At 40.0% G+C, this 24104-nt stretch overlaps 2 protein-coding genes across 3 annotated transcripts in view; one reads left to right on the top strand and one right to left on the bottom strand.

The window, feature by feature from the left end:
• Positions 1-18306, top strand: DDX17 (DEAD-box helicase 17). 2 transcript variants are annotated; one of them, XM_005899437.3, is made up of 13 exons: positions 1-373; positions 4362-4512; positions 4966-5065; positions 5678-5811; positions 6120-6185; positions 7449-7590; positions 7887-8047; positions 8130-8302; positions 8644-8754; positions 8887-8948; positions 10201-10260; positions 14230-14472; positions 15274-18306. In XM_005899437.3, the coding sequence occupies exons 1-13, from the start codon at positions 324-326 to the stop codon at positions 15777-15779; spliced, it is 1959 nt and encodes a 652-aa protein (XP_005899499.1). In that variant the 5' UTR covers positions 1-323; the 3' UTR covers positions 15780-18306. The 2 variants fall into 2 exon arrangements, with proteins under 2 accessions (XP_005899499.1, XP_005899500.1); XM_005899438.2 differs by having other exon boundaries at positions 2-373; positions 14230-14466.
• KDELR3 (KDEL endoplasmic reticulum protein retention receptor 3) overlaps positions 18297-24104 on the bottom strand; it is a 13318-nt gene continuing 7510 nt past the window's right edge. Inside the window, exons 3-5 of the mRNA XM_070371577.1 lie at positions 21013-21171; positions 19787-20039; positions 18297-19003 (exon numbers count right to left, since the gene is read on the bottom strand). Of these exons, the coding sequence (XP_070227678.1) occupies positions 18963-19003; positions 19787-20039; positions 21013-21171 (453 nt within the window). The 3' untranslated portion in view covers positions 18297-18962. The remainder of the gene's footprint in view (positions 19004-19786; positions 20040-21012; positions 21172-24104) is intronic.

The following is a 24104-nucleotide window of genomic DNA, read 5'->3' on the forward strand; positions in this document are numbered from 1 at the left end:
TCAGCGCCGGCCGCCATTTTGTGCAGTCGCTGGGAAGGAAGGAGACGCCTAAGCCGCGGCACTGCCGGGTTTGAGCGTAGCCAAACCTACCCACTGCTTTTATAACCCCGATTCTCTGTGTTTTGCTCCCGTCTCCGACGAGAGAGGCGGCGACGGTGGCGTCTGCGACGGGAGACAGCGCGTCGGAGCGAGAGAGCGCTGCGCCTGCCGCCGCCCCAACAGCGGAGGCGCCGCCGCCATCGGTCGTCACCAGACCGGAGCCGCAGGCCCTCCCGAGCCCGGCCATCCGTGCCCCGCTCCCAGATCTCTATCCGTTTGGGACCATGCGCGGAGGCGGCTTTGGGGACCGGGACCGGGATCGTGACCGTGGAGGGTAAGGGGGGAGGAGGAGAGGAAAGGCCTTGTGTGCGCGGGGGGCGGGGAGGAGGTTGCTTCCTGGGGAGACCGCAGCCTGCGGTCAAGCGGAAGACTGGGGAGCTGACTGCAGGCCTAAGAGCGAAGCTCCCGACTGGGAAGCGAGGCGACCGGGGACTTAATAGCAGTTTAGTGCGCGGGCCTCTGGTGGGCTTGGGCCCCCGGGTCGCTGGCAGGGCGGTGGGGGGAGGGGGCGGCGGCTTGGCGACGCCCCAGCCCCTGCTTGCGGACGGTCGTCGTGGCGCGGCGCGGCCGGGCCTCAGTCCCGCAGGCAGCAGGAGGGGAGCTCTGGCCGCCGCCGACCCAGCCCGGGCCTCCTCAGTTTCCCTGCTTTCGAGCCCGGCGGATTTGAGCAAGTCATTTGATCTCTCCAAGGCTAGTGTTCATCGTGAAATGCGGATGTTCTTGCTGAGAGAGAAGGATGAAGTCTCCCAGTTCACCCTGGGAAAGTCTTTTAACGGCAAATGGCTTCCCTGTTTATGGAACTGGAAACCTGGTTCGAAACTAGAGACTTTTAAGAAGCGGACTTGCAGATTTTAAAATATTTTAAAATTACGTTTAGTTGTACTTTAACTCGAAGGAAGCACATTGGAATGCCAGCGACATTTGCTGATATTATTTGCTGTCTAAAACTGTCGTTTGGCGGGAGGGAGTTTTTTGTTTGTTTTAACGTTTCTTTTTTCTTCTCTAATTGGCCTGAACCATCAACGTCTTGGTCTAACTTGAAATGTTTTGATCTAGTAATGCCACGGTTACTGGAAGTTAACAGGATTAAACGTGAAGTCCTCCCAGATACTGAGATTCAAATCTTAAGGTTCCTCTTAATCGAAAAAGTCGCTTTAAAAAAAGTTTTATCTATGGATAAAAATTTGGGGGACGCCACATCTTAATATATATAGATTTTGTGTGTGTGACCTTGGGCAAGATCCTGAACCTTTGTGAGCAGATTTTCTCTTCCGAAGGTGGGGATAGTAATTGCATTGTTCCCCAGAATTGAGATAGTAGTAGGCATCCTGTTAAAGCTGTTTTCGCCAAACATTTTTGTCTTTTGTGGTTCAAATACACAACTACCAGACCTAATAGTCACACGCTCCTCAATTATTATTTGATTTACTGTGGCTCAGCTGGTAAAGAATCCGCCTGCAATGCGGGAGACCTGGGTTTGATCCCTAGCTTGGGAAGGTCCCCTGGAGAAGGGAAAGGCTAGCACTCCAGTATTCTGGCCTGGAGAATTCCGTGGACTGTATAGTCCATGGGATCGCAAAGTCGGACACGGCTGAGCGACTTTCACTTACTAAATAAAAAGGATTATTTTGACTTACACTTTGTTCGGAAAGGAAATACTTGATTTTAGCTTTAAATTCAGAAGACTATAAGTGGAATGTTTGCTTAGTGTTTCACAGTATAGCCAAAGTTATAGTGAATTTCAATACAACCACTTAGGAAAAAGAACTTAATGTTTCCTAGTAAAATGAAAATGACCCAGAATTCCTCTCAAGCTTTATACCCTAGACTCATAGGCCTAGAAAAACCCTTGTACATGTTCTTCGGTATCCATGTTTATAACAGTGTTATCTATGACAATATTAGAAACAGCTCAAATGTCTGGATAAATTCGTCCCATAAAATACAATAAAGCAGTAAAAAAGAAAAATTTATATCAGCATGTATGATTCACAAACATAATATTAAGTAAAAATACAAGGTGTTCTAGAAGGATAACGTAAGTAAACCAACAGATGACAAAACCAGAATACAAGGGAATGGCTAAAATTCGAGGTACTCATTGGTATGGGGATTCTAAACTTGAGATAGGCACATAGAAGCTACCAAAGTACTGATAATATTATTTCTTTACCATGGATGTTTTGTATTTACCATATATATGGTTTAATAAAAGGTTTATTACTTGAAAAGCAGAAAAAGTGAATTGCTGATCCATACTTTGTTTATCCTATATTGACTCTTAAAGTATCAGATATTAAGAAAAGACAAGAAATAATGTTTCAAACAAAATGGCACTTTCATAAGTGTGCCCTAACTCCCCGTTTACTATGAAATTTTTTTTTGTTATTTGAATTGCTATTGTTCTTAACTGTACAGAGCTGAAATGTATTATTTTGAAAGGGGAATGAGTGAGGTAGTGTATGTACATGTACAGTCCAAATGCATTGTACGTGATTCTGCATGTTAATGTGTAAATCTTTGAAACTGGCATTTATTGCAAATCAAAATTAATACTCGAAACATTAAGGAGCAGCATAGTATGCAAGGGGTTAGGATATGTGGATATTTAAATGATTATACAAATGCACTCAGGTTCTACAAGAGGAAAGGCTCTCTTGGATATTGTAGTCAACCTTATAAAGGGGGTAGAAAGCGTATTTTTTAAGAATCCCATGTTTCAAATTACAGTATATCTTTAGAGAAGGATGATATGTCTTAAATAGCCAAGGCAATAGGGAAAAAGGAAAAACTTTGAAAAATAAGGGCTATCTTGAATAAGTCTTGGACATTTTTTTCAAAAGTTCTGTTTTCTTCTAGGTTGTTATTTTAAGATCTGAGTAATATTGGAGTGCAGCAGCAGCATTGAAATTGGCATTTTTTGGGAACCACATTTGTTGTTGTTCAGTCACTAAATTGTGTCTGACCCTGCAGCACTGTGGACTGCAGCACACCAGGCTTCCCTGTCCTCACTGTCTCCCAGAGTTTGCTCAGATTCAGGTCCATTGAATCAGTGGTGCTCTCCAACCATCTCATCCTCTCCCTCCCCTCTCGACTGCCTTGGATCTTTCCCAGCATTAGGGTCTTTTCTGAAGAACCACATAATTAGGCAGCCAATCTCTGAAAATTAGTATTTGGTCATTTTTCTTTGCAAGACTGACAGTTTAAAGACTTGGCTTTTTTATTTGTAGAGAACCTTATTTATTGATAGAATTGTGTTAGTTGCCTCACCTAAAAGGGAGAGAGGAGGAGGGGTCAGCCTCCAATTTGGTCTTAAGACTGAGGATGTATTGAAGGTGTTGATTGGTATTGATCAACAGTAATATGAAGGTGTTGATTGGTATTGATCAACAGTAATACAAATGGAATCTGCCAAGTTCTGTCTTTTTGAATTAAATACTTAATGGTCCCAATAAAATTACCTTCCATCAGTCTTTGTATATTTGTATTTAGAGAAATATCTAGTTGGCTCTTTAAGCCAAGAAATTTTAAGAGCATTTTGAGTTCCAGGAAATTGACATGCTTTAGAATGGTTACTACATTTACTGCCTGTTGATTAGTGGAACCACTTGCAAAATGATGTTATGAATGAGTTAGAGTAGAAAAGGAGAATTAAATTTGGTGTAATGTTTTCAGGAGTAAGGAAATGGGATGGAAACATTGTATATTTGTACACCAAAACAATGTCCTATGCCTTAGTAGGTTGAAATACAGAATTGAAGACCATCTTAATCTTAGGATTCTTTGTAGGAAACAGAACATTTCAAGTTTGGCTAATGGCCATATTTGTATTCCAGTTGAATTTGTCTGTTGTGAAAGCAAGATAAAGCAGAAAGAATGATTTTTAAATTGTTTTAAAGACCTCAGATAACTTTTTCTACCTGTCCACAGTTTTGCCCTAATTTAAACTTAATATCCTCACTTAGCTTCATTTCTGAATATTACGTAAGAGTAGCGATTTCTGTTCACTTCAGTATTTTTAGCACCACTTAAAACAGTACCTGGTTTATAGTTGATACCCAGTAACAATTTGTTGAATGAATACAATTATGCCAATTTGTGCTGTTTACTATGCCAGATACTGCTTTAAGTACTTTACACAAATATTTTTTTTGGAGGGGGTTGGTAGTATCTTAAGAGTTGCATCTTTTTACATGTTTTTATGGCACCTGAGATATTTTGCTTTAAAAATACTAATAAACTGAAAATTTTGATGTTTCTAGATTTGGAGCAAGAGGTGGTGGTGGCCTTCCCCCAAAGAAATTTGGTAATCCTGGGGAGCGTCTACGTAAAAAGAAGTGGGATTTGAGTGAGCTCCCCAAGTTTGAGAAGAATTTTTATGTTGAACATCCAGAAGTGGCAAGACTGACTCCAGTAAGTTTGAGGGGCGGTATTTATTTACCTTTTCTTCACATAACAATAATGAACCAAGTAGATAAATTACCCAAAGTTTACTCATATATAGCCAAACTTTACTCATATATTTATATACAAAGTTTACTCTTGTATTTTTTATTCTGGTGTGGTGGGGCTTTTCCTTTGGTTCTTAGGAAAGCTGATACTCATAAGAGAAAGCACTTGATTCTCATATGTTGTTGGTTATATTTCATCTTTCTGAGTTAACTGTTCTTGTGTGGAAAATGAAACTTACTGCCTGCTTTGTTGACTTAGAAAGTTGAACATACGTGAAAAGCGCTGTAAGAAATGTTAAACATATTTTCCATTGTAATTGTGAATTTGATAATTGTTATGCTATATTAGAACATAAAGTTTTGCACGTTTAGAATAAATTGGTTACTGATTTGTCTTACTTTGTTTCTTAAATAGTATGAGGTTGATGAATTACGCCGAAAGAAAGAGATTACAGTGAGAGGGGGAGATGTTTGTCCTAAACCTGTGTTTGCCTTCCATCATGCTAACTTCCCACGTAAGTGCTTTTCATTCTGGGATATTAATTGTTAATTTAGCTTGAATGGTCACTGTGGTCATAAGTTATTTAAAGGTTTTGACCCAGCTCAGGATTTTGTTGAAAAGACAAATAGAAACCTTTCACAAAAGTTCAAGTTTTTTTTTAAGGGGGTGGGGTTGTCTTTTTAATGCTCATGTGTTCTCAATTTAGAACTTTTTTTGGGTCTTTTGCAAGGTTTTTTTTTTTTAATTTGGTTTTCATCTTTCCTTGGGGTTTTGCCCTCTACGTTTTAGAAAAATAGCAAAATAAAATTGCTTTCTACCTGGATAAAATTTGGATTAGATAAACAGTATCTAATGGCTACTAGGTACCTTAGATACTTTAGACCAATGGTTTTCAAGTTTTTGAGAATAAGGGTAGATGGCTATGGCAGTAGCCTTCTTGAGAAGTAGTCAGCAGGTCAAATAACTGAATTTCAGTAACTGAAGACAAAACTACTGTTTCTCTTGGAGAGATGTAAAGCTGGATAATTCTTGCCTTTGGTGAGCTTAACAAGTTTTTGTAATTTCTTTTGGCTGTAGGTTCACTTCTTAGTTTTACCTAAAAGCAATAATATCTGTTCTTGTACAGAATACGTAATGGATGTGTTGATGGATCAGCACTTTACAGAACCAACTCCAATTCAGTGCCAGGGATTTCCCTTGGCTCTTAGTGGCCGGGATATGGTGGGCATTGCTCAGACTGGCTCTGGGAAGACGTTGGCGGTATGTAACCCGCAAGGGAAGACTTTTCATATTGTGGTAACTTATTTTACTGTTGTAAATATTACATATATTCTCAATGCTTAAAATTCTAATTCAGATAGTGGAAGTAATATTTCAGCTTTTTTAGCTATCTGAAATATTTGGAAGCATTTTATGTTCACATTTGCATTGTATATATGTGTAAGAGATGTGAATTCTGTTTTCCCTTTCCTGGTTTTACTTAGACATTATCAATTACTGTGATAACTTAGAACAGTTACTATAATGGCTTAGTTTTGGCGTAAGACTGTCCTTCTTTTCTCCTCCAGTATTTGCTACCTGCAATTGTTCATATTAACCACCAGCCTTACTTGGAAAGAGGAGATGGCCCAATTGTAAGTGTGTTTCAGTTTGTTTATACTTCAAAAAATAACTAGTTTATTATTATGTTTCAGGCACTGTACTTTACATGTGTTCTCAGATTTCATTCTCAACCCCACCTTCCATATCTGGAGGAAATATTGCCTTACTGGTAAATCTTAGGCACAAAGCAATTAAGTGACTGGCCCGGGTCAGACAGTAATTAAATTGCTGAGCTTGAATTTGAATCAGTCTTACTTTTAACTACTGTGCCTGTTACCTTCATATGTAGGCATTTTCTGTGCATTAAATGCAGATGCACTGCTTAATTGCCCGTTGATACTATGAGGGATACAAAGGTGTAAAATGAGATTCTTGATCTGTGGATATAAGTCAGGTTTGGGATGTGTATTTTTTGTGTTTAAGTAATGCTTTTGTAAATGTTTTTGAGCAGCACCATTTTCTGGTTTGATCATTTTCAGTTAATACTATTTACTGTAAGCTTTCAGTAGTGGTCTTCAAACATTTTGAATGCACTTTCTTAACATTTTTTTAATAGAGCTTGCACTCACTATATGTTTATAAGTATGTACATTATACAGTATATCTTAATGATTCACAACAAGAAGTAGTACATTAACTTTTCATTACATAATATGTAATGTATTTCATATGGCTAATGGAGTTAGCAATATTATCATTAACTAATGTCTAATGGATTGATATACCAAGTGAGAGTTATTGTTACCAGCATATATGATTCCTGTTTCAAAGTGTCTTAATTTTATTTGACAACTTCTTGTCACATTGTGTATAAATCAACCTTGTTTTTGCCAGATTTGCCTGGCCAAGAGCTTAAACTAGATGTCAGGAAAATGTCAGCTCTGCTCTTTTTTTGTTCTGGTATTTAAGTAAAGTTTGGGACTTGTTTTTGGGACTGGTTTTGTTACAGGAATATTGTAGCTACTTACTCATTTTGTGAGTTGTTTAGTTAAAACTAGGTAATACAGTCTATAAATCTACTTACGTAGCACACATTAATGAATCGTGTCAAAAGTCAACCATCATACTACATGGCAAATATTAGTTCTCAAATTGGATTGACCAAAAGATTCATTGAGGTTTTTCTGTAAGATGTTAGGGATATGATTTTTAGCCACATTACAGTGCAATATCTTAACACCTGCTGCCTTCCCAGGCCCCTACCCCAGATTAGACAATAGAGAAATAACCTTTTGCACTTTTTTTTGTTGCCCTTAAACTTGGAGTGATGTCTCAAATGATTTGTTTGCTTTAAGTGTCTAGTTCTGGCTCCTACCAGAGAGCTTGCCCAGCAAGTACAGCAAGTGGCTGATGACTATGGCAAATGTTCCAGATTGAAGAGCACTTGCATCTATGGAGGTGCTCCTAAGGGTCCCCAGATTCGAGATTTGGAGAGAGGTAGGGAAAAAAGAGCATTTAAGAATTTTTAGTTTTATTTTACCAGGTTTTGTAAATGAAATTGAAGAGGAAAATAGGGGATTCTGGCGGGGTGGGGGGGATCAGTATTTTAGTAGCTTAGAAATTCTCAAATACGGTTAAAATGCTATTTTAGGAAAGTCCAGTGTGGCTAGAGATTTAATGGGGTTTTTATACATAAATTCTTGTTACATCATGTTTTTTTCTAGGTACTTGCTGAAGTTTGAACAGCATTTAAAGAATTCTTAGTTGAATAGATCTTTGGTTTTGTTTTACAGGTGTTGAGATCTGTATAGCTACTCCTGGACGCCTGATAGATTTCCTGGAGTCAGGAAAGACAAATCTTCGCCGATGTACTTACCTTGTACTGGATGAAGCTGACAGAATGCTTGATATGGGCTTTGAGCCCCAGATTCGTAAAATTGTTGACCAAATCAGGGTGTGTAAAGCTTACATTTTTTTAATATCCTTTGCCTATAGTGGTTCCTTAATCTAAAAGAAACTCTTTCTTTTCCTGATAGCCTGATAGGCAGACATTAATGTGGAGTGCCACCTGGCCGAAAGAAGTAAGACAGCTGGCAGAGGATTTCCTTCGTGATTACACCCAGATCAACGTAGGCAATCTGGAGTTGAGTGCCAACCACAACATCCTCCAGATTGTGGATGTCTGCATGGAAAGTGAAAAAGACCACAAGTATGAGAGATTTCACTGTTTTGATAATGCTGATAAAACTTTTCCTCTAATAATCTTCTAAAATTAAAGTGTTATTCATAGAAGCCAGTATTGCCTAGCCTTGAACACATTAAAAGCATTGTTTTCCAACAATCCATTATGTATGTTTTCAGAGCATTGAGGTTAAAGGCAGGAATTCTGGATTCTTAAATTTGACTAGCTCTGATCATTCCCAGCTATATTGAAAGTAATTTGAAAAGAAGATACTAAAACTTTGAAGGGTTGAATCTGGAAACATAGCTTCTGCGTAATGTATAAGGAGGTCTTCTCTAGATGACTTCATTGTTTCGTGTTGTTTTCAGGTTAATCCAACTTATGGAGGAAATAATGGCTGAAAAGGAAAATAAAACCATAATATTTGTAGAGACGAAGAGACGCTGTGATGACCTTACTCGAAGGATGCGCAGAGATGGGTAAGTGCAGCACTGATGTAATTAATTTGCCTCGGATTTTATAATTCAGTAGGAATTTGTAAATTGGTACTGTTAATGTTGTATAGTATTTCAATAATTCCTAATATGTACTTGGCTTTTTTCTTCTGACAGTTGGCCAGCTATGTGTATACATGGAGACAAGAGTCAACCAGAAAGAGATTGGGTACTTAATGGTGAGTTCAAAACTAAGCATTGTCCTTACAGTGTATTTCAGGGATTGACAAACATTCTGCAAAGAGCCAGGTAGTAAATATTTTTGGCTTTGCAGATTTTATAGTGGTTTGTGTCACAACTGTTAGCTGCTATTGCAGCACAAATATAGCCACAGACATTATGTAAAGAGAGCCTGGCTGTGTTCCAGCAAAACTTTATTGCAGAAATGGGCTTTGTGCCACATTTGATCCTTAGACCAGAGTTTGCCTAGCTCTGCCCTGGTTTTTTGAATATTGGGAGCATTTTTGTCATCTCCACTGTACTTTTAATGTCAGTAATGCTGGGTCTTTATACTACTTTTTCACCACTTAAACCACTCTATCTAATGAGTTCTTGCCTTTATAGATACATACAGTGGCCTGGAAGCTCCTGGAAATTTTAATGGAGGCTTCATCGTGTTAACTCAGTCTCCACCTCCTCTCATGTCCTCTGAGGATTGAGAGTGGGGCTCAAAGTTCCAAACTTCTCCAATCACGGCTTGGTCTTTCTGGTGACCAGCTTCTGTCCAGGAGCTATTCTGGAGCCCATTAAGTGTCATTTTGTTAGAAGAGATCTCTTATCACCCAGGAAATTGAGGGATTTAGGAACTCTTTGTTCAGGTATCAGGGTCAAAGGCTTTTAAGTATTAGAATAAAAGATTCTCTTAGCATCTCTGTTTCATGAGGGTTTTAGGAGCTCAGTGCCAGGAACTGAGGGTAGAGACCTATAGATACACCTACATGTATGTATGAATATATATATACATGAACTGTATATTTTATTTCTATATATATATTCTATTATTTCACAGGCCAAAGCTATGGTTTCCCCTTTGATTTCATGTCTTTTAAACTTCCTCTCCCTTTCTCTATCCCTTCCCCTACCCTGACTTCTGGTTTTATTTGGGAGATTACTTTGCTGTCACAATTTAAGAGAAGAAAAATTCCGATTCATGTTAATTTTGTTGCAAACTGCCCCACCATTTTAATGTTACTTCATTGTTACGTAACTTTTTCATCTATTGCTTCTCGGCTAATGGTGAATATAATAAATATTTTCAAAAGAATGACTATTAACTTTAAAAAAGCTTGGTATGTTCTGACACCATTACTTGAAATTTTAACATAGTAGAAAAGGCCAGAGAGCTGGGAATGTTTATTTGGTCACTTTAAGATATATCACATATCTCTGATTTTATAACTTGGTTTTCATAATATCATCCTTGTTTTGCAGAGTTCCGTTCTGGAAAGGCTCCCATTCTCATTGCCACAGATGTAGCCTCCCGTGGGCTAGGTTTGTATAGATAGGTGTCTCTGTCAATGGTATATATATCTTTGGTTTAAAGATTTGCTTGTCATTTCACATTAGAGTTGCATATACATGTGTTTAGATAAATATTTAAAAGAGAAGAATTACATACAAAGTACGTGATTTCCCCCCACCCCCCACATTTTTTTTTTTTAAACCTTGGTGGGTTTTTTTGTTTGTTTTTTATTTTATTTTTATTTTCACAGTCTCTTCCTGCTCCTAACAAACAGGCTTTGGTCTGCAGCAAGGCCTAGGCATGACTATTTAAACAGTTGGAGGGAGAGGAGACATTCAGTTGAACAGCTCAACTTCTTCCTGGTTTTATTCTATTTTCTGGGTGAATAGAATGAGCCTGATTGAACCTAGCTACTAGAAGCTAGTTTCTTCAGTTACTTTTTTCCCCTCTACGAATATATCTGTGGAGGTACAATTCCATGAATGCTAATACATTCTTGGGATTTAGTAAGTCTATAAATATGATACCTTTCAGCAATTAAATCTGCTTTGCCCAATTTAATTTACTGAAGTAAAATTAACATGAGCACTCAGTTATCCCCTCTTCCCACCCATACTTATATCATTGATGTGCTTGCTGTCTTCCAATTTAAGATCTTAATCTGAAGCTGATGTTCTGGAGTTTAAACCCATTATGGTTTTATGCAGAGATATTTTGTGGTACTTTAGCCCTTTCTGAGAAAAATAGGTGTAATTCAAAACTTAATTTTAAAAAATAAGAGTATTTCTATTACAAAGATATTTTTAAATTATTGACATATTTCTTGCTGAGTAAGGCGAGAAGCAACCATATTCCCTATGATACTCAACATAAAGCAAGTATTTGAACTAGATTACAAAAGTAATGAAGGCTTTTTATACATTGCACTCAACGTATTCCCTCCTTCAGAGGTGGTGACTTGCAGCCATGACTGAAAAATTGTCTCTACCCTCTGAGGTCATGTCTGGATCTGTGCGGTTAGAACTTGGGCCTGTTGGGAGAAGAGGCTGAAGCCTGAAAGCAGTTTACATAAAAGCTTTCAGTGATGGTGGTTTTTAAACAGGCTTGCTATGTGCTGGTAGCTTCTTTGTGCATCTTGCCTAGACAATTTAAAATATTTGTTCCATGTCCCCCTGCATTTCTAAACCAAATCAATTGGCTGCCATTAGAATAACTTAGACTCTTCATCCCACCCCCACTCATCCAAGAGAGGGGAGAGGGAACGTATCTGAGTCTGTTTCTTGTTACTCAACATCAGTGCTTGTTTTGGGCCCCTTTGTTTGCTGCCTTGTAAAAATCGAAAGGGGAAACCCACCAAAATGGCAGAATGCTGACCAAGGTCCTACAAGATCCTGGAAAGTGAAGGCTTCTACCTCATAGACAGGGGTGCAATTTTCAGCTGAGTCACCAGGCCTTTTTTCACTTCCTGTCGAGCGATGGCCTCTTAAATATTCCCTTCAGGTAAGTTCTCTGATTCCCATAACTTTATAGTAGTCGTCCTCAGGAAATAATAGTCATCCTAGTCATCTTTATAATAGTCATCCTATTTATTCCCCTTCCAATGGGATATTTTTAATTTTTCCTTTTTTTTTTTTGTTTAAACTGCACACTGTTAAGCTAAAAGTGTTGAATTTATTTTGTTTTGTTTTTTAACAGAAGCTTTGATAGCAGCTGCAGATCACTCAATACATGGCCGAGGCAAATCTACATTGGCCGGAAGCAGCTCTAGATGAGCCTATTGGCTAGTCTCAGTCCCTCCCAATTAGTGATTGGAGATTCAGGCCATGTCATAGGGCTTGTCACCCAAAAAGTTCTTACCCTAGGCAGCTGGCTAAAACATTAACTTTTTGATTTCTTACTCTGCAACAGCATCTTTAAAGCCACCAAGGTAATATTGTGACAGTGCACAAATAACATCAGGGCAGGCTAGACTGGAGAAAACCAAATTCTGCACTTGCTCTTACATGCCCTTAGCCTGCTATATGTGTGCACGTACAAGACACCTTTCTAGTGTGAAGAACTTGCACCATATCTGCCCCCCATTGAACCTCTCCACAAATACTCCCAAGTGTTAGTACCTGAGCTGTTGACTCCAGTCCCCAGTGCTTTCTAGTAGGAAAGCACAAATCTGCGTCAGTGCAGTAATTCAGCCTGCTCTGCTGCCTGTGGTCATACACAATGAGACTGACTAAGGAGCATTCTAGCTCTGAAGATGCGATCGTGGAGCATAATTCCCCACTTCCCCCATCTCACATCCATCCTGGCCCTGTAAATTTTTGTTTCCCTTTTGTTACATCATCATCCCTAGCCGGAGACTCACGCTGCCCCCTGTGATAACTGCCTTCTCGTCTTTCTGGTGTGATTTCAGGACTTTAGGGGTCAGTAAAGACTGAGGAGCCTTTATTGTAATAAGAAACAGACCTAATGCCCCTTTCTTCACAGGCCTTTTAACAGCAGCTGAATTTTTTTTTTTTTTTTTTAATCATCTCCCCTTTCCCCTGAAATTAATCCAGTCTGGGCAATAGATGCAGTCTGACCCTTTGGATGTAACTTACATTTTTTTATTAATTATTTTTTTCTACAATCACCCCAATTATCCTTGGGGGAGGCGTTGGAGGACCTGAAATTTTTACCCGAACCCAGGTTCTCCGGCGCTTGGCAACCAAATGGGGCTACAGAGAAGCATCTAAGCCAGTTCACAGAGCGAGCGTGTGTGGGGACTTCTCACTGCCACGGACCCTTGATGCATGCTCCCCGCGCTCCAGTGGTCCCGTGTCAGAAGGCGGAGTTTTCGAAAGGAGGCCGCCAAAAATAAAAGGCAAAGAGACGGGATCGGCTGCAGCGGTTTCCCAAAGGAGGAGGGAGTGTGCATCGGTCTGGTAACAAACAGAGAATGTTTTTTAATTATTTATATCACAAAAATCTGTGTTTTATCTAGGATATTTTCTGAATATTCTTTGTAAAATGCAGATTTTTTTCCACAAAACATTAGGATTCTTTGTTATATTCTTAAATTTGTTTGTTTAAGTAGGTAAAAATATACATTTAGTTGGAAGCATTACACTAACATTTACATACTTAAAACTTTAGGAGGTTGTTCAATTCAATTCCCAGCAGTGGACAGAACATTAAACTTGTGTCTCAAGGTTTCATGATGTTTTCCCACACTCTTTGGCTATTTAATTTTCCAGGTTATGTAGATAATCTTTGATAATTGAAGTAAGGACTGAGTTGAAGTAACCTTGAGTTGAGAAAAAAAACTCATTTGGCAAGAGCTGGGCTTGGTAGTACAGTGAAATTTTAGTGTAATGTGCTCTTGTGGTAATTGAAAGAAGAAAGATAATTTGGATGTTTCTGCAAAGGAAAATAAGTGTATTTAACTTTGGCTCTGATCAGTTTTGTCTTTTTTAATATAAGCAAAAATTTCTTAATCTAAAAATTTTAAGTCTCCATGTAAATGTAGTAATAAAGTATATGAAGTTTTTGTTTTTTTGTTTTTTGTTTTCATTTTGCTCTGTGACTGGTTTAAAGGTAAGTTTGTTATATTACTGGTAGATTTTGCCAGGCTCTCCCAACAGAGTAGAAGTGATTTGGCCTTGTAGCTTAATGGTGGTATCACCTTAAACATTCCAGTTTTGAAAAAGATGGAACTGGAATTTGGTACAACTCCTGTCAGTAATGCTGGTTAAAATATGAAAGAGGCAGGAGTTTGAATAGTTGAATGGGATTCCCTTAGGATTTTACAGCTGATGCTTTCTCTGCATGTCCAAGCATCATTAATCCTCTTTTACTCTGTTGGGATGAGTCTTTTTTGTTCCTGTTCAGAGTGGTCACTAACTTAGTCTTCTCTCCTCTTGCTGTCATCTGCATTCGTGCTTCCCACCTGTTGTTGGCATGTCCTTTACCTTCTCTTTCCCTGCCACATCAACCTACACACTGACTCATCGTTGGCTTTGAAGATGTGGAAGATGTCAAGTTTGTGATCAACTATGACTATCCAAACAGCTCAGAGGATTATGTGCACCGTATTGGCCGAACAGCCCGTAGCACCAACAAGGGCACTGCCTACACCTTCTTTACCCCAGGGAACCTAAAGCAGGCCCGAGAGTTGATCAAAGTGCTAGAAGAGGCTAATCAGGCTATCAATCCAAAATTGATGCAGCTGGTGGACCACAGAGGAGGCGGCGGAGGAGGGGGTAAGGGTAAGTCCTGGAGTTTTCCAGGTACTGCCAAGGTATCTTTTTTGTGTTCATTGTGCCTTGTTGTTAATGCAGTGGAGGTTAATGTTACGTTGCTTAATAATTGTTCATAATCTCTTGAGTAAGACAGTAAGAGGTCCGAGTGACTGTCACAGCCTTAGGTAGTACGTTTTGAGTTTTCCATATGGAGAAATGAGTAATGTTATATAGGCATAGTTACTGGATCTGAATTGAACAGTTGTGAAATATACTAGCTAGGACCTGTGTTTCATGCCCTTTCCCTCAGCTTACTATATGTTGAAGCTCTACATCAAGATTCCCTTAGAAGTTTTTAAAAGTACAGACTTTTTTTTTAAGTGGGCTTGGAATTGAACTAGGAACCTGAACTTTTCAAAACCCTAAAGCTTGAGAGATTACTCTGATGCAGTTAAGGTCTGGAAAGTAACATTTGAGAACCAGTGTGCACTAGTAGAGGATTCCTTTTTAGTCATATGAACCTAGCTGCTTGGGGGTTTTTTGTTTTTAAATCATCCTTACCATTTTCCCTACATTTTTAAGTGTGTGTTTCTTGGTAATCCTCAAAAAAAAGGCAAAAGATGAAAAGTTGACTATCCTTTAATGTTTACTATTCTTTGAAGGTGTCATCTTAAAGAATCAAATTATATTTTTAAAGTAGTTACTTGGAAGCTGACTTAGCTAAAGATCAAGAAAGAATATTGAATACTTTCGTGTCTAGTAACATTTTTACATGTGGTTATGTTTGGATCATATATCTGGCGTTCAAAATTCTTGTGTCTTCATTAGGCGGCCGTTCTCGATACCGGACCACTTCTTCAGCCAACAATCCCAATTTGATGTATCAGGATGAGTGTGACCGGAGGCTTCGAGGGGTCAAAGATGGTGGCCGGAGAGACTCTGCAAGCTATCGGGATCGTGGTGAAACCGATAGAGCCGGTTATGCTAACGGCAGTGGCTATGGAAGTCCAAATTCTGCCTTTGGAGCACAAGCAGGCCAATACACCTATGGTCAAGGCACCTATGGGGCAGCTGCTTATGGCACCAGTGGTTACACAGCCCAAGAATATGGCGCTGGCACTTACGGGGCCAGTAGCACCACCTCAACTGGGAGAAGTTCACAGAGCTCTAGCCAGCAGTTTAGTGGGATAGGCCGGTCTGGGCAGCAGCCACAGCCACTGATGTCACAGCAGTTTGCACAACCTCCAGGAGCTACTAATATGATAGGTTACATGGGGCAGACTGCCTACCAATACCCCCCTCCTCCTCCTCCTCCCCCTCCTTCACGTAAATGAAGCCACTCAAGTGGTAGTGACTTGTGCAGACTTAACTACATTTAAAGGAACGCTATCTTTTCCTGTTTTTCTTTTCCCTTTTTCTTTCTCTTTTATAATTTTTCCCCAACCATTGTGATTTGTCTTTCATGCAAATTAGTTAGGATTCACTGCCAGGTTTCTTCTGCCTGCCAAAATGATCCAGTCTGTAATAACAGATTTTGTAAAAGTATATATATGTATGTATAGCCGACTGGAAGAGGTTTTCCCCCCAACTTCTTGCATGTTGAGGATATTTGAACTATTTTTCATCTTAAAAGAAAAAGTAAGGTATTAGGCCCTTTTGTGGGAGTTTTTTTTTTTTTTTTTTGTCCTGAGTTTGGGGTGGGGGGTGGAGGGTTGAACTCTGCAGAAGATGGCGCCTGTGCTTTAAATTGCTCTCGTACTGGGATAGAAAACCAAGAGGGAGTTCCCTACACATTTTCTGTATATTTTTTTTTTCCTTTGGTCTTTTTCAAGCTGGAACAAGGTTCCTTAGGCCTGATGAGTTGTTAAGACAGTGCTTTGCCATTGTCATTTTGGCTGATTGCTTCTTTAAGTGCATTTGATAGTTTAAAGAAAAATCCTAATTGGCTTTGTCTCCTTTACATTCTGCTTTCTCCCTTCCCAAGTACTGAAACAACTTTCTAATTGTCAGGTTAGAAATTAAATTGCTGAGATAAAGAGTTTTTTTAAGTGTATCTTTAAAAACCCAAATGTTTATTGCAGTGGTTAAATGTAGTGTCTCAGCATCTGGGTGGAAGCTGCCTGTTTTTTTTCCCCCATGACCAGGGACCATCTGAAATACATCTTCCTAACCAGACAGCTGCTGTGAGCAGAATGAACATAAATGCTCATTGGAAATTTATTAACCGGTTAAATATGCATTCACCTGCAGTGTAAGAACTATGTTTAATTATAAACAATATAGTCAGTGGGCAAATTTTCTTTTTAAACCCAGTATTTGTAGAGCTAGAGTAACAGCAACTCTTTATTGGCTACTCATCCCTTTTGGCCAAGTTATCTTGAAGGGTCTAAAGGGTTTATTGAGAAAGAACTCTTATTGTCTTCATACTGTGTTCTCTTCAGTGCTTTGTAACAGCTTTTGGATGCAAATTTTCCTCAGCATCCTTTCGCACTCAGCTTTTTACAGGTAGGTAGTGCTTAAGAAAAGTTAGAGGACTAAAGCCCAAGTCCTTTTACTTTTCCTCCACCTGAAAGGTAGGTGAGATTGTCCCTTTTGTAGTAATACCAACTGTTTTACTGAGACTTCCTATAGCAGATGGGCCTGGAAAGAAATTTCTGCTCTTGTGTTCACTGTAAAGAGGACAAGGAGATCAGACAGCTTCAGAAATCTCTTCATATCCAGTGTGGGAGTGTTAATTTTTTATTGGTGTTATCACTATTGTTGATGGTGTAGTTAAAAGGGGAAGGCTTCATTGCATTCTTTGGCTTAGGCCTGAGAGTGCTTACTGGTTTGTAAGATCAAAATATCTAAATGTTTGAGGTCTTTGTTTTCCTCTTAAAACTCTTCAGGGAGAGAGAAGGGATTGTTTCTGAGGGGTACTGGAAAGTGTGGTTGAATGTGCAACATACAGGTAGGTTGTCAGCGTAAGCTGAAATACATGCATGTGAGAACTTGACATCTTTTTTTCCCCTACTTTCCTCTTTCCTAACTTCTCTTTCTCCTCCTCATGGAAGTTGAGGCTGAGGGAGGGTGGTAGGCACAGGAGAAGCAACGGCAGCTCTTCTCTGTGCTTCACACCAAAGTGTCTCCCTGCGAGAGAAGTATGTCTCAGCACTGACGAGTCCACTGTAGATGTTTTTTTAATACACCAAAATCTGATTTAAACACAAAGGTGCCACCACGGGGGTGTCCTCTCTCATAAGTCTGAAAGCATCCCTTTGTGAGAAAGGTCTTGGGGCAAACAGGCAGTAAGTATTTGGTCTGCTTGCTTCCCTTTTTCCACCAGGGATTGTTATGATAAAGACAAAATAACAGCATATCCTGAAACTCAAAAGCTGTTGTGGCCTGAGCACAGCTAAGATCTTAGTATTACTGAGCTTTTCCTATATAGCTCCAGAGTGAAGTCTTCTGCCTTTGTGTCTGCCACTCATGATTCAGGTTCTGCCTTTGCTTCAGAACATGAGCAGAAGAATTCTCGTTTGATGCTAATAATTGCAGTCATGACAAACTCACCTAGGGGAAGGAGTTAGTTCTGCATTAAGCTGTGGGGCTGCTTCTCCCCATTGCTCCCTAACAATTCATTGTGTGGACTTCTCTCATCTAAAAGGTTGGTGGCTTTTGCTTGGGATCAGTGCTCTCTATTTATGTCCTTGCTGGTCTCTGAACACATTCCTGTTGCGTTAAGACTTGAAAGATTTGTAGATGTGTGATGTTCAGGCACAGGATGCTAAGAGCTTATGTTACTATTCTTAGTTTGTAAATTGTCCTTTTGATACCATCTTGTTTCTTTTGTAGGTATAAATAAAACACTGTTGACGATAAGGTGTGAGATTTTTATTGCTTAAAAAAAGGTGTAACCTAATGATAGTCTCTTATTTTTATTTGCTTCAAGACCATGTTCGATTGACTTGACACCTTAGCACCTAAAACTGTGAAAGGGAGGTGGGATTAATTGGTCTTAATGTGAAAAAAACTTGAGTCACAAACCATCAAGACGATACCTAGTAGGTAAAAAGCCTGGGGTGTTTGCTCACAACATTTCCCACCTGGTGGTGACACCTTTGTATCTTGACTCCCTAAGCATGATGGTCTCCTACCTGGAAAGTAAAAGTTCACCACAACAGTATACTCATTTGGGGCTTTTGACTCATACACAGTAGGGTGTATTTCCATAGGGGGATTGGCTGTTCGATAGCATGAGTCTTACTCCAGGGAACAGTAGTTGACTCCATCCATTCTAAGGTTTGCTTGATGGTTCAGTTGACATTGTGAGGATGTACCATACTTGCATGATTGGCCCATTTTAATTACCTCTATAATTTAAGGGAGATAGTGATGAGGAAATAGAAGGATCAGTGCTTTGCTAAATTCCACATGAAGTATTTCTCTGACGTCAGTTGTGTCTAAATGGCCCAGGAGAGCACGTCAGATGGTTTGCTTTGTGTCCTTGTTAGGGTGTAGAACATCTCTGATGGCCTTCAAATTGGCATTGGAAGACTTAACTTCTTTCCTTTAAGGACTAAAAGAAAATTAAGCTGAAATTAGGATTTTTCATGAAAGGACTCCTTTACAACTTTGTATGATCTTGTATCTAATGCCCTTCCCTAACCTGCAGGGAAGATGCCACTGCAGGTTAACTACAGATAGACTGACTCCCCCTTGGACACATACCACCACCCCCTCTTTTGGTAGGCCATGAATCTAGCACTTGGCCTTAATTCTGTTTCACATCTCACAGCACATCAACGGTTTTCATCAGCTACACTCTTGAGAAATGTCCCCATCTCCACTGATGACCACCTCCTGGGCAATTGGAACTGCCCCATATCTCCCTGCTTTGGCTGCCTTTTATCCTACACAGCAACTGGTTTTCATATGACCCAGTTGCTGCTATTTGTGATTAGAATGCATTGTGACTGTCTTACCCTGACTTAACAGAGACCCTACTCTGGATTGATATCTCTCACCATACTAGCCTTTTAGTCTTGTATCATGCCAGGCTGGTTTCTGCCTTGGGGCTTACAAACTTAGAAATGGATAATTGTTTGTCCTTTATTGCCCTAACCCAAGTGTCAAACGTCGTCTCACAGCTGTCTTCCCTGCACACTGTATATAAAAGTAGGATTATTGGTCTATACTTTTTCATAGCGCTTAGTTTCCTGAAAACATTTGTCTTTTGCGTTAGAATGTAAGCACCATGAAGCACACAGACTTCCCTGTGTTCACTTCCATATCCCCTCGAACACTGAGTGGATTGTTAATCCTGAGCTGGTGCCAGTGACACTGTTTTCCCAGCACCTACCTTTGGTCACATACAAGTAGAAGAAGTCACAGTAGAAGATGGTTTGTACTACCCCAGACACCACTGCAATTTGGTCATAGAAATTCTCAGTCTGGTATCGCCTGATCCAGTTAGCCAGGTAGAGGGCCCGGTATAGGCCAAGAAAGAACAGATAGTGAGTAGTAATGGTCTCGGCCTCTCCAGTCTTGCTGATCATGAAGAGCTGGGGCAGAATGGCCACTGATTCCAGGTAGATGGAGAAAGTCCAGAGGATCTGAGCCAAAGAGAAGAATCCAGAGGAGGCTGATCAAGAAGGGGCCACCTTTAGTTACCGAAACAATGTTTATTGGTGAGAATACAGTGATGCAAAACCAGTTGAAAGATAACTATTTCACCATTTTTTCAGGTTTTGTTTACTTAATAGCCGCTCCACACAGCTTGCAGGACCAGAGATTGAACCAAGGCCACAGGCAGTGAAAGATTGGAACCCCAACCATCAGATGGTCAGGGAACTCCCAGAATCATGTTCTTGACATTTTTAAATGTTTTCATCAGTGTGTCATTCAACCCCTTTCTTTGAAAGTAAAAAAATAAAAGACTCAAGTGTACTGCTTTTTCCAGAACAGTATGAATGTTGCTATGGAACAATTTTTTAATTGTTGCAGAATTCTATCATATATAAATGTTTATATGTATAACATATACATTTACATATGATAGAATTATATATATCATATCATATGATACATGATACAATTATATATGATAGAATATATAGAATGTATGTTATATATACATATAATTATATATATGTACAAATGTAAATTTATCATATATAAATTCTATCATATAAACTCGCCTTAATTGAGCCTATGGTTTCTCAAAATACAATCCATGAACATCAGTATCAGAATCTCCTCAGATGCTCATTGCCCCACAGATTCTTGAGTCAGGCCAGACCTACTGAGTTGAAAACGGTCTGGACTGTGCTTTAGTATCCATTAATCACCTGTTGAACAGAGGGTTTCAGCCTTACGTGGTACTGTGATGCCTGCTTTGTTTATGAACACGACTACTTAGACATGCCTATTTTTAAGAAGAGCACTGTGGATAGCTTATTGGTAATTTCTAAACTCATAACAAGTAACGGCCACAGTTGTAGAAGGCCAGCTCTGGTATTACCAAGGTGAGGGTTTTAGGGAATGTGTTTACGTTTGGAAATGAGTACTCTGGGTCCCTTCCCTTACCTCCAGAGGAGTGAAACTGTAGTTCTCAAGGAAGGAAAGGCCAATGACAGGGACCAGAAGAAACTCCAGGCGGAATGTATCATTCTCACTGTCAAACGTTTTCCGAAATTTCCCATAGATCATGTACACTGTGACATAGGCGCAGAGGAGAAAAACCATCTGAAAAGGGAGACAGACACATGGGAATCAATGAAGTCATTTTCCCAACCTACTTTTGGGGCTTCAAAGTTATCCTAAATTCAGTCGCTAAGTTGTGTCTAACTTTGCGACCCCATGGACTGCAGCAAGCCAGGCCTCCCTGTCCATCACCAGCTCCCGGAGTTTACTCAAACTCATGTCCATTGAGTCAGTGATGCCATCTAACCATCTCATCCTCTGTTGTCCCCTTCTTCTCCCGCCTCCAATCTTTCCCAGCATCAGGGTCTTTTCCAGTGAGTCAGTTCTTTTCATCAGGTGGCCAAAGTATTGGAGTTTCAGCTTCAGCATCAGTCCTTCCAATGAATATTCAGGACTGATTTCCTTTAGGGTGGACTGGTTGGATCGCCTTGCTGGGGACTCTCAAGAGTCTTCTTCAACACCATAGTTCAAAAGCATCAATTCTTGGGCACTCAGCTTTCTTTACAGTCCAACTCTCACATCCATATATGACTACTGGAAAAAACATAACTTTGACTACATGGACCTTTGTTGGCAAAGTAATGTCTCTGCTTTTTAATATGCTGTCTAGGTTGGTCATAGCTTTTCTTCCAAGGAGCAAGCAAGCGTCTTTTAATTTCATGGTTGCAGTCACCATCTGCAGTGATTTTGGAGCCCAAAAAGATAAAGTCTCTTATTGTTTCCATTGTTTCCCCATCTATTTGCCATGAAGTGATGGGACTGGATGCCATGATCTTAGTTTTCTGAATGCTGAGTTTTAAGCCAACTTTTTCACTCTCCTTTTTCACTTTCATCAAGAGGCTCTTTAGTTCTTCTTTAGTTCTGCCATAAGGGTGGTGTCATCTGCATATCTGAGGTTATTGATAGTTCTCCCGGCAATCTTGATTCCAGCTTGTGCTTCATCCAGCCCAGCATTTTGCATGATGTACTCTGCATATAAGTTAAATAAGCAGGGTGACAATATATAGCCGTGACATACTCCTTTCCCAATTTGGAACCAGTCTGGTGTTTCATATCCAGTTCTAACTGTTGTTTCTTGACCTGCATACAGATTTCTCAGGAGACAGGTCAGGTGGTCTGGTATTCCCATCTCTTGAAGAATTTTCCACAGTTTGTTGTGATCACACAGTCAAAGACTTTGGCATAGTCAATAAAGCAGAAGTAGGTGTTTTTCTGGAACTCTCTTGCTTTTTCAATGATCCTACAGATGTTAGCAATTTGATCTCTGGTTCCTCTGCCTTTTCTTAATCCAGTTTGAACATCTGGAAGTTCACGGTTCACATACTGCTGCCTGAGTTGGGACCTACCAAACCTGAGCACGCGTATTCTGCCTTCAGTTGGAAAAGATGAAGTGTGTTTGCAATTTCTGAATTGAATCTGAAGCTTTCTGTTAAGTGACTCCATGCTTCTAACTGGGACTGATAGTTGCTACCATGATGACCCCAAGGTGCCCAGGTGTCCTCTCACTGTGGAGCATTAGGCAAAAATAAAAGAGAGAACTGGTCTTTGTCGAGTGATTTAGCAGTAGCGTTCCAGGGCTCTTTTAAAGCCTCAAGTTCTTAGGTCTGCATCAGTGAATTGAGAGCGTACTTCTACAAAGACTAAAATTCCTTGAATCAGGTGATAATCAATGCTTCAGAAAAGTGCTCTTTTCCTAACTAGAGTAGCTGTCCTCCAGCATATAATGGTTTTATAATTGGCCTCTAACCTAGGCCAGAGGCTCTCAAACCTGAATGTGCATCAAAATATAGAGGGCTGCCCCTGCCCCTACCCTCAGGGGCAGGGGGGTTTCACTTAGTGGGTCTGAGTAGGCCTGAGAATTTTGCATTTCTAGTACGTTCCTATGTGATACTGCTGCTGGTGGTCCAGGACCACACTGGCCTAGAAAAGTGTTTGCACTTCAAAACTCAGGTTATTTCCTCAAAGCCTTTTTCTTACAGAACGAGGCACACGTGCTCTGTGTTACCATACCCCCATGTAACAAGACTCATCGCTGCTTGTGATCATATGTTCTGTAAATGTCTATGGACCAGCCTGTCTCCCCTTGGAGAGAAGATTCCCTAAGACGGTCCATGCCCTGTCTGCCTCTGAATCTAACTCAGGGCCCCAAACAAATGTTGGAATGAGTGAACGAATCAATGAAAGAGATCACTTCTTCGTTTCACACATTTGGAAACTGGCCTCTTTGAAGACTAGACCTCATTCAACCATGGCAAGGGCTGGGTCTACAGTTCCCGCCAGGACTGCCCAAGTCAAACCCTTGGGAAGAGAAATTAACTAAGCAGGCAGTGTTTGCTTACTTCCGTGTTGGATTTAAGTAAACAGCAATTTCAGGATCTCGGATTGACGTTCACACTGAGTTCAACACACCACAAGTAAGAGCATCCTCCATTCTACCAATTCTAGGAACAAGATGCCCAGAATCCCAAAAGGACATCTCTGATATGGAGAAAGAGAACTCACTTTTTAGTTAAATATCTTCTGGGAGCTAGGTATATTACATAGATTCCCATCTTATTTTCACAATAGCCCGGCAAGATAGTTAGGATTCCGCCCATGTAGCTTTTTTACCTTAAAAACAGGACTCCTATTAGACAATGTGCCCAACTAAAAACCACATATTCCAGCCTCCTTTGCAGATAAGGATGGTCAGTGACATGTAGATGGAAGTCACTGGAAAGCTCTATGAAAAGGGCTTACCCAGCTGGCAGGCACCCTATTGCTCTTTTTCCCCTTCCTCCTCCTTCCTATCCCGAATGTGATGTGATGGTAGGAGCTCTAGTACCTATTTTGTGACTCTGAGGCAACCTTAAGGATAGATATCACATTCAGGCTAGCTATATAATTTTCAAGGCTTCTTGTTAAAAAATAAGAATTTCAAAATGGCAAAAGCAAAGTATTAAACCAAGCAAAGGGCCCTTCTGAGCAACTGCATG

The sequence above is a fragment of the Bos mutus genome, chromosome 5 (assembly GCF_027580195.1).
Source record: "Bos mutus isolate GX-2022 chromosome 5, NWIPB_WYAK_1.1, whole genome shotgun sequence".
Lineage (NCBI taxonomy): Eukaryota > Metazoa > Chordata > Mammalia > Artiodactyla > Bovidae > Bos > Bos mutus.

Coding starts and splice junctions, on each gene's coding strand:
- DDX17 (XM_005899437.3), top strand. CDS start 324: ATGCGCGGAGGCGGCTTTGGGGACCGGGACCGGGATCGTGACCGTGGA. Junction 5,066..5,677: donor CCATCATGCTAACTTCCCAC/GTAAGTGCTTTT, acceptor GTTCTTGTACAG/AATACGTAATGGATGTGTTG. Junction 5,812..6,119: donor GCTCTGGGAAGACGTTGGCG/GTATGTAACCCG, acceptor TTTCTCCTCCAG/TATTTGCTACCTGCAATTGT.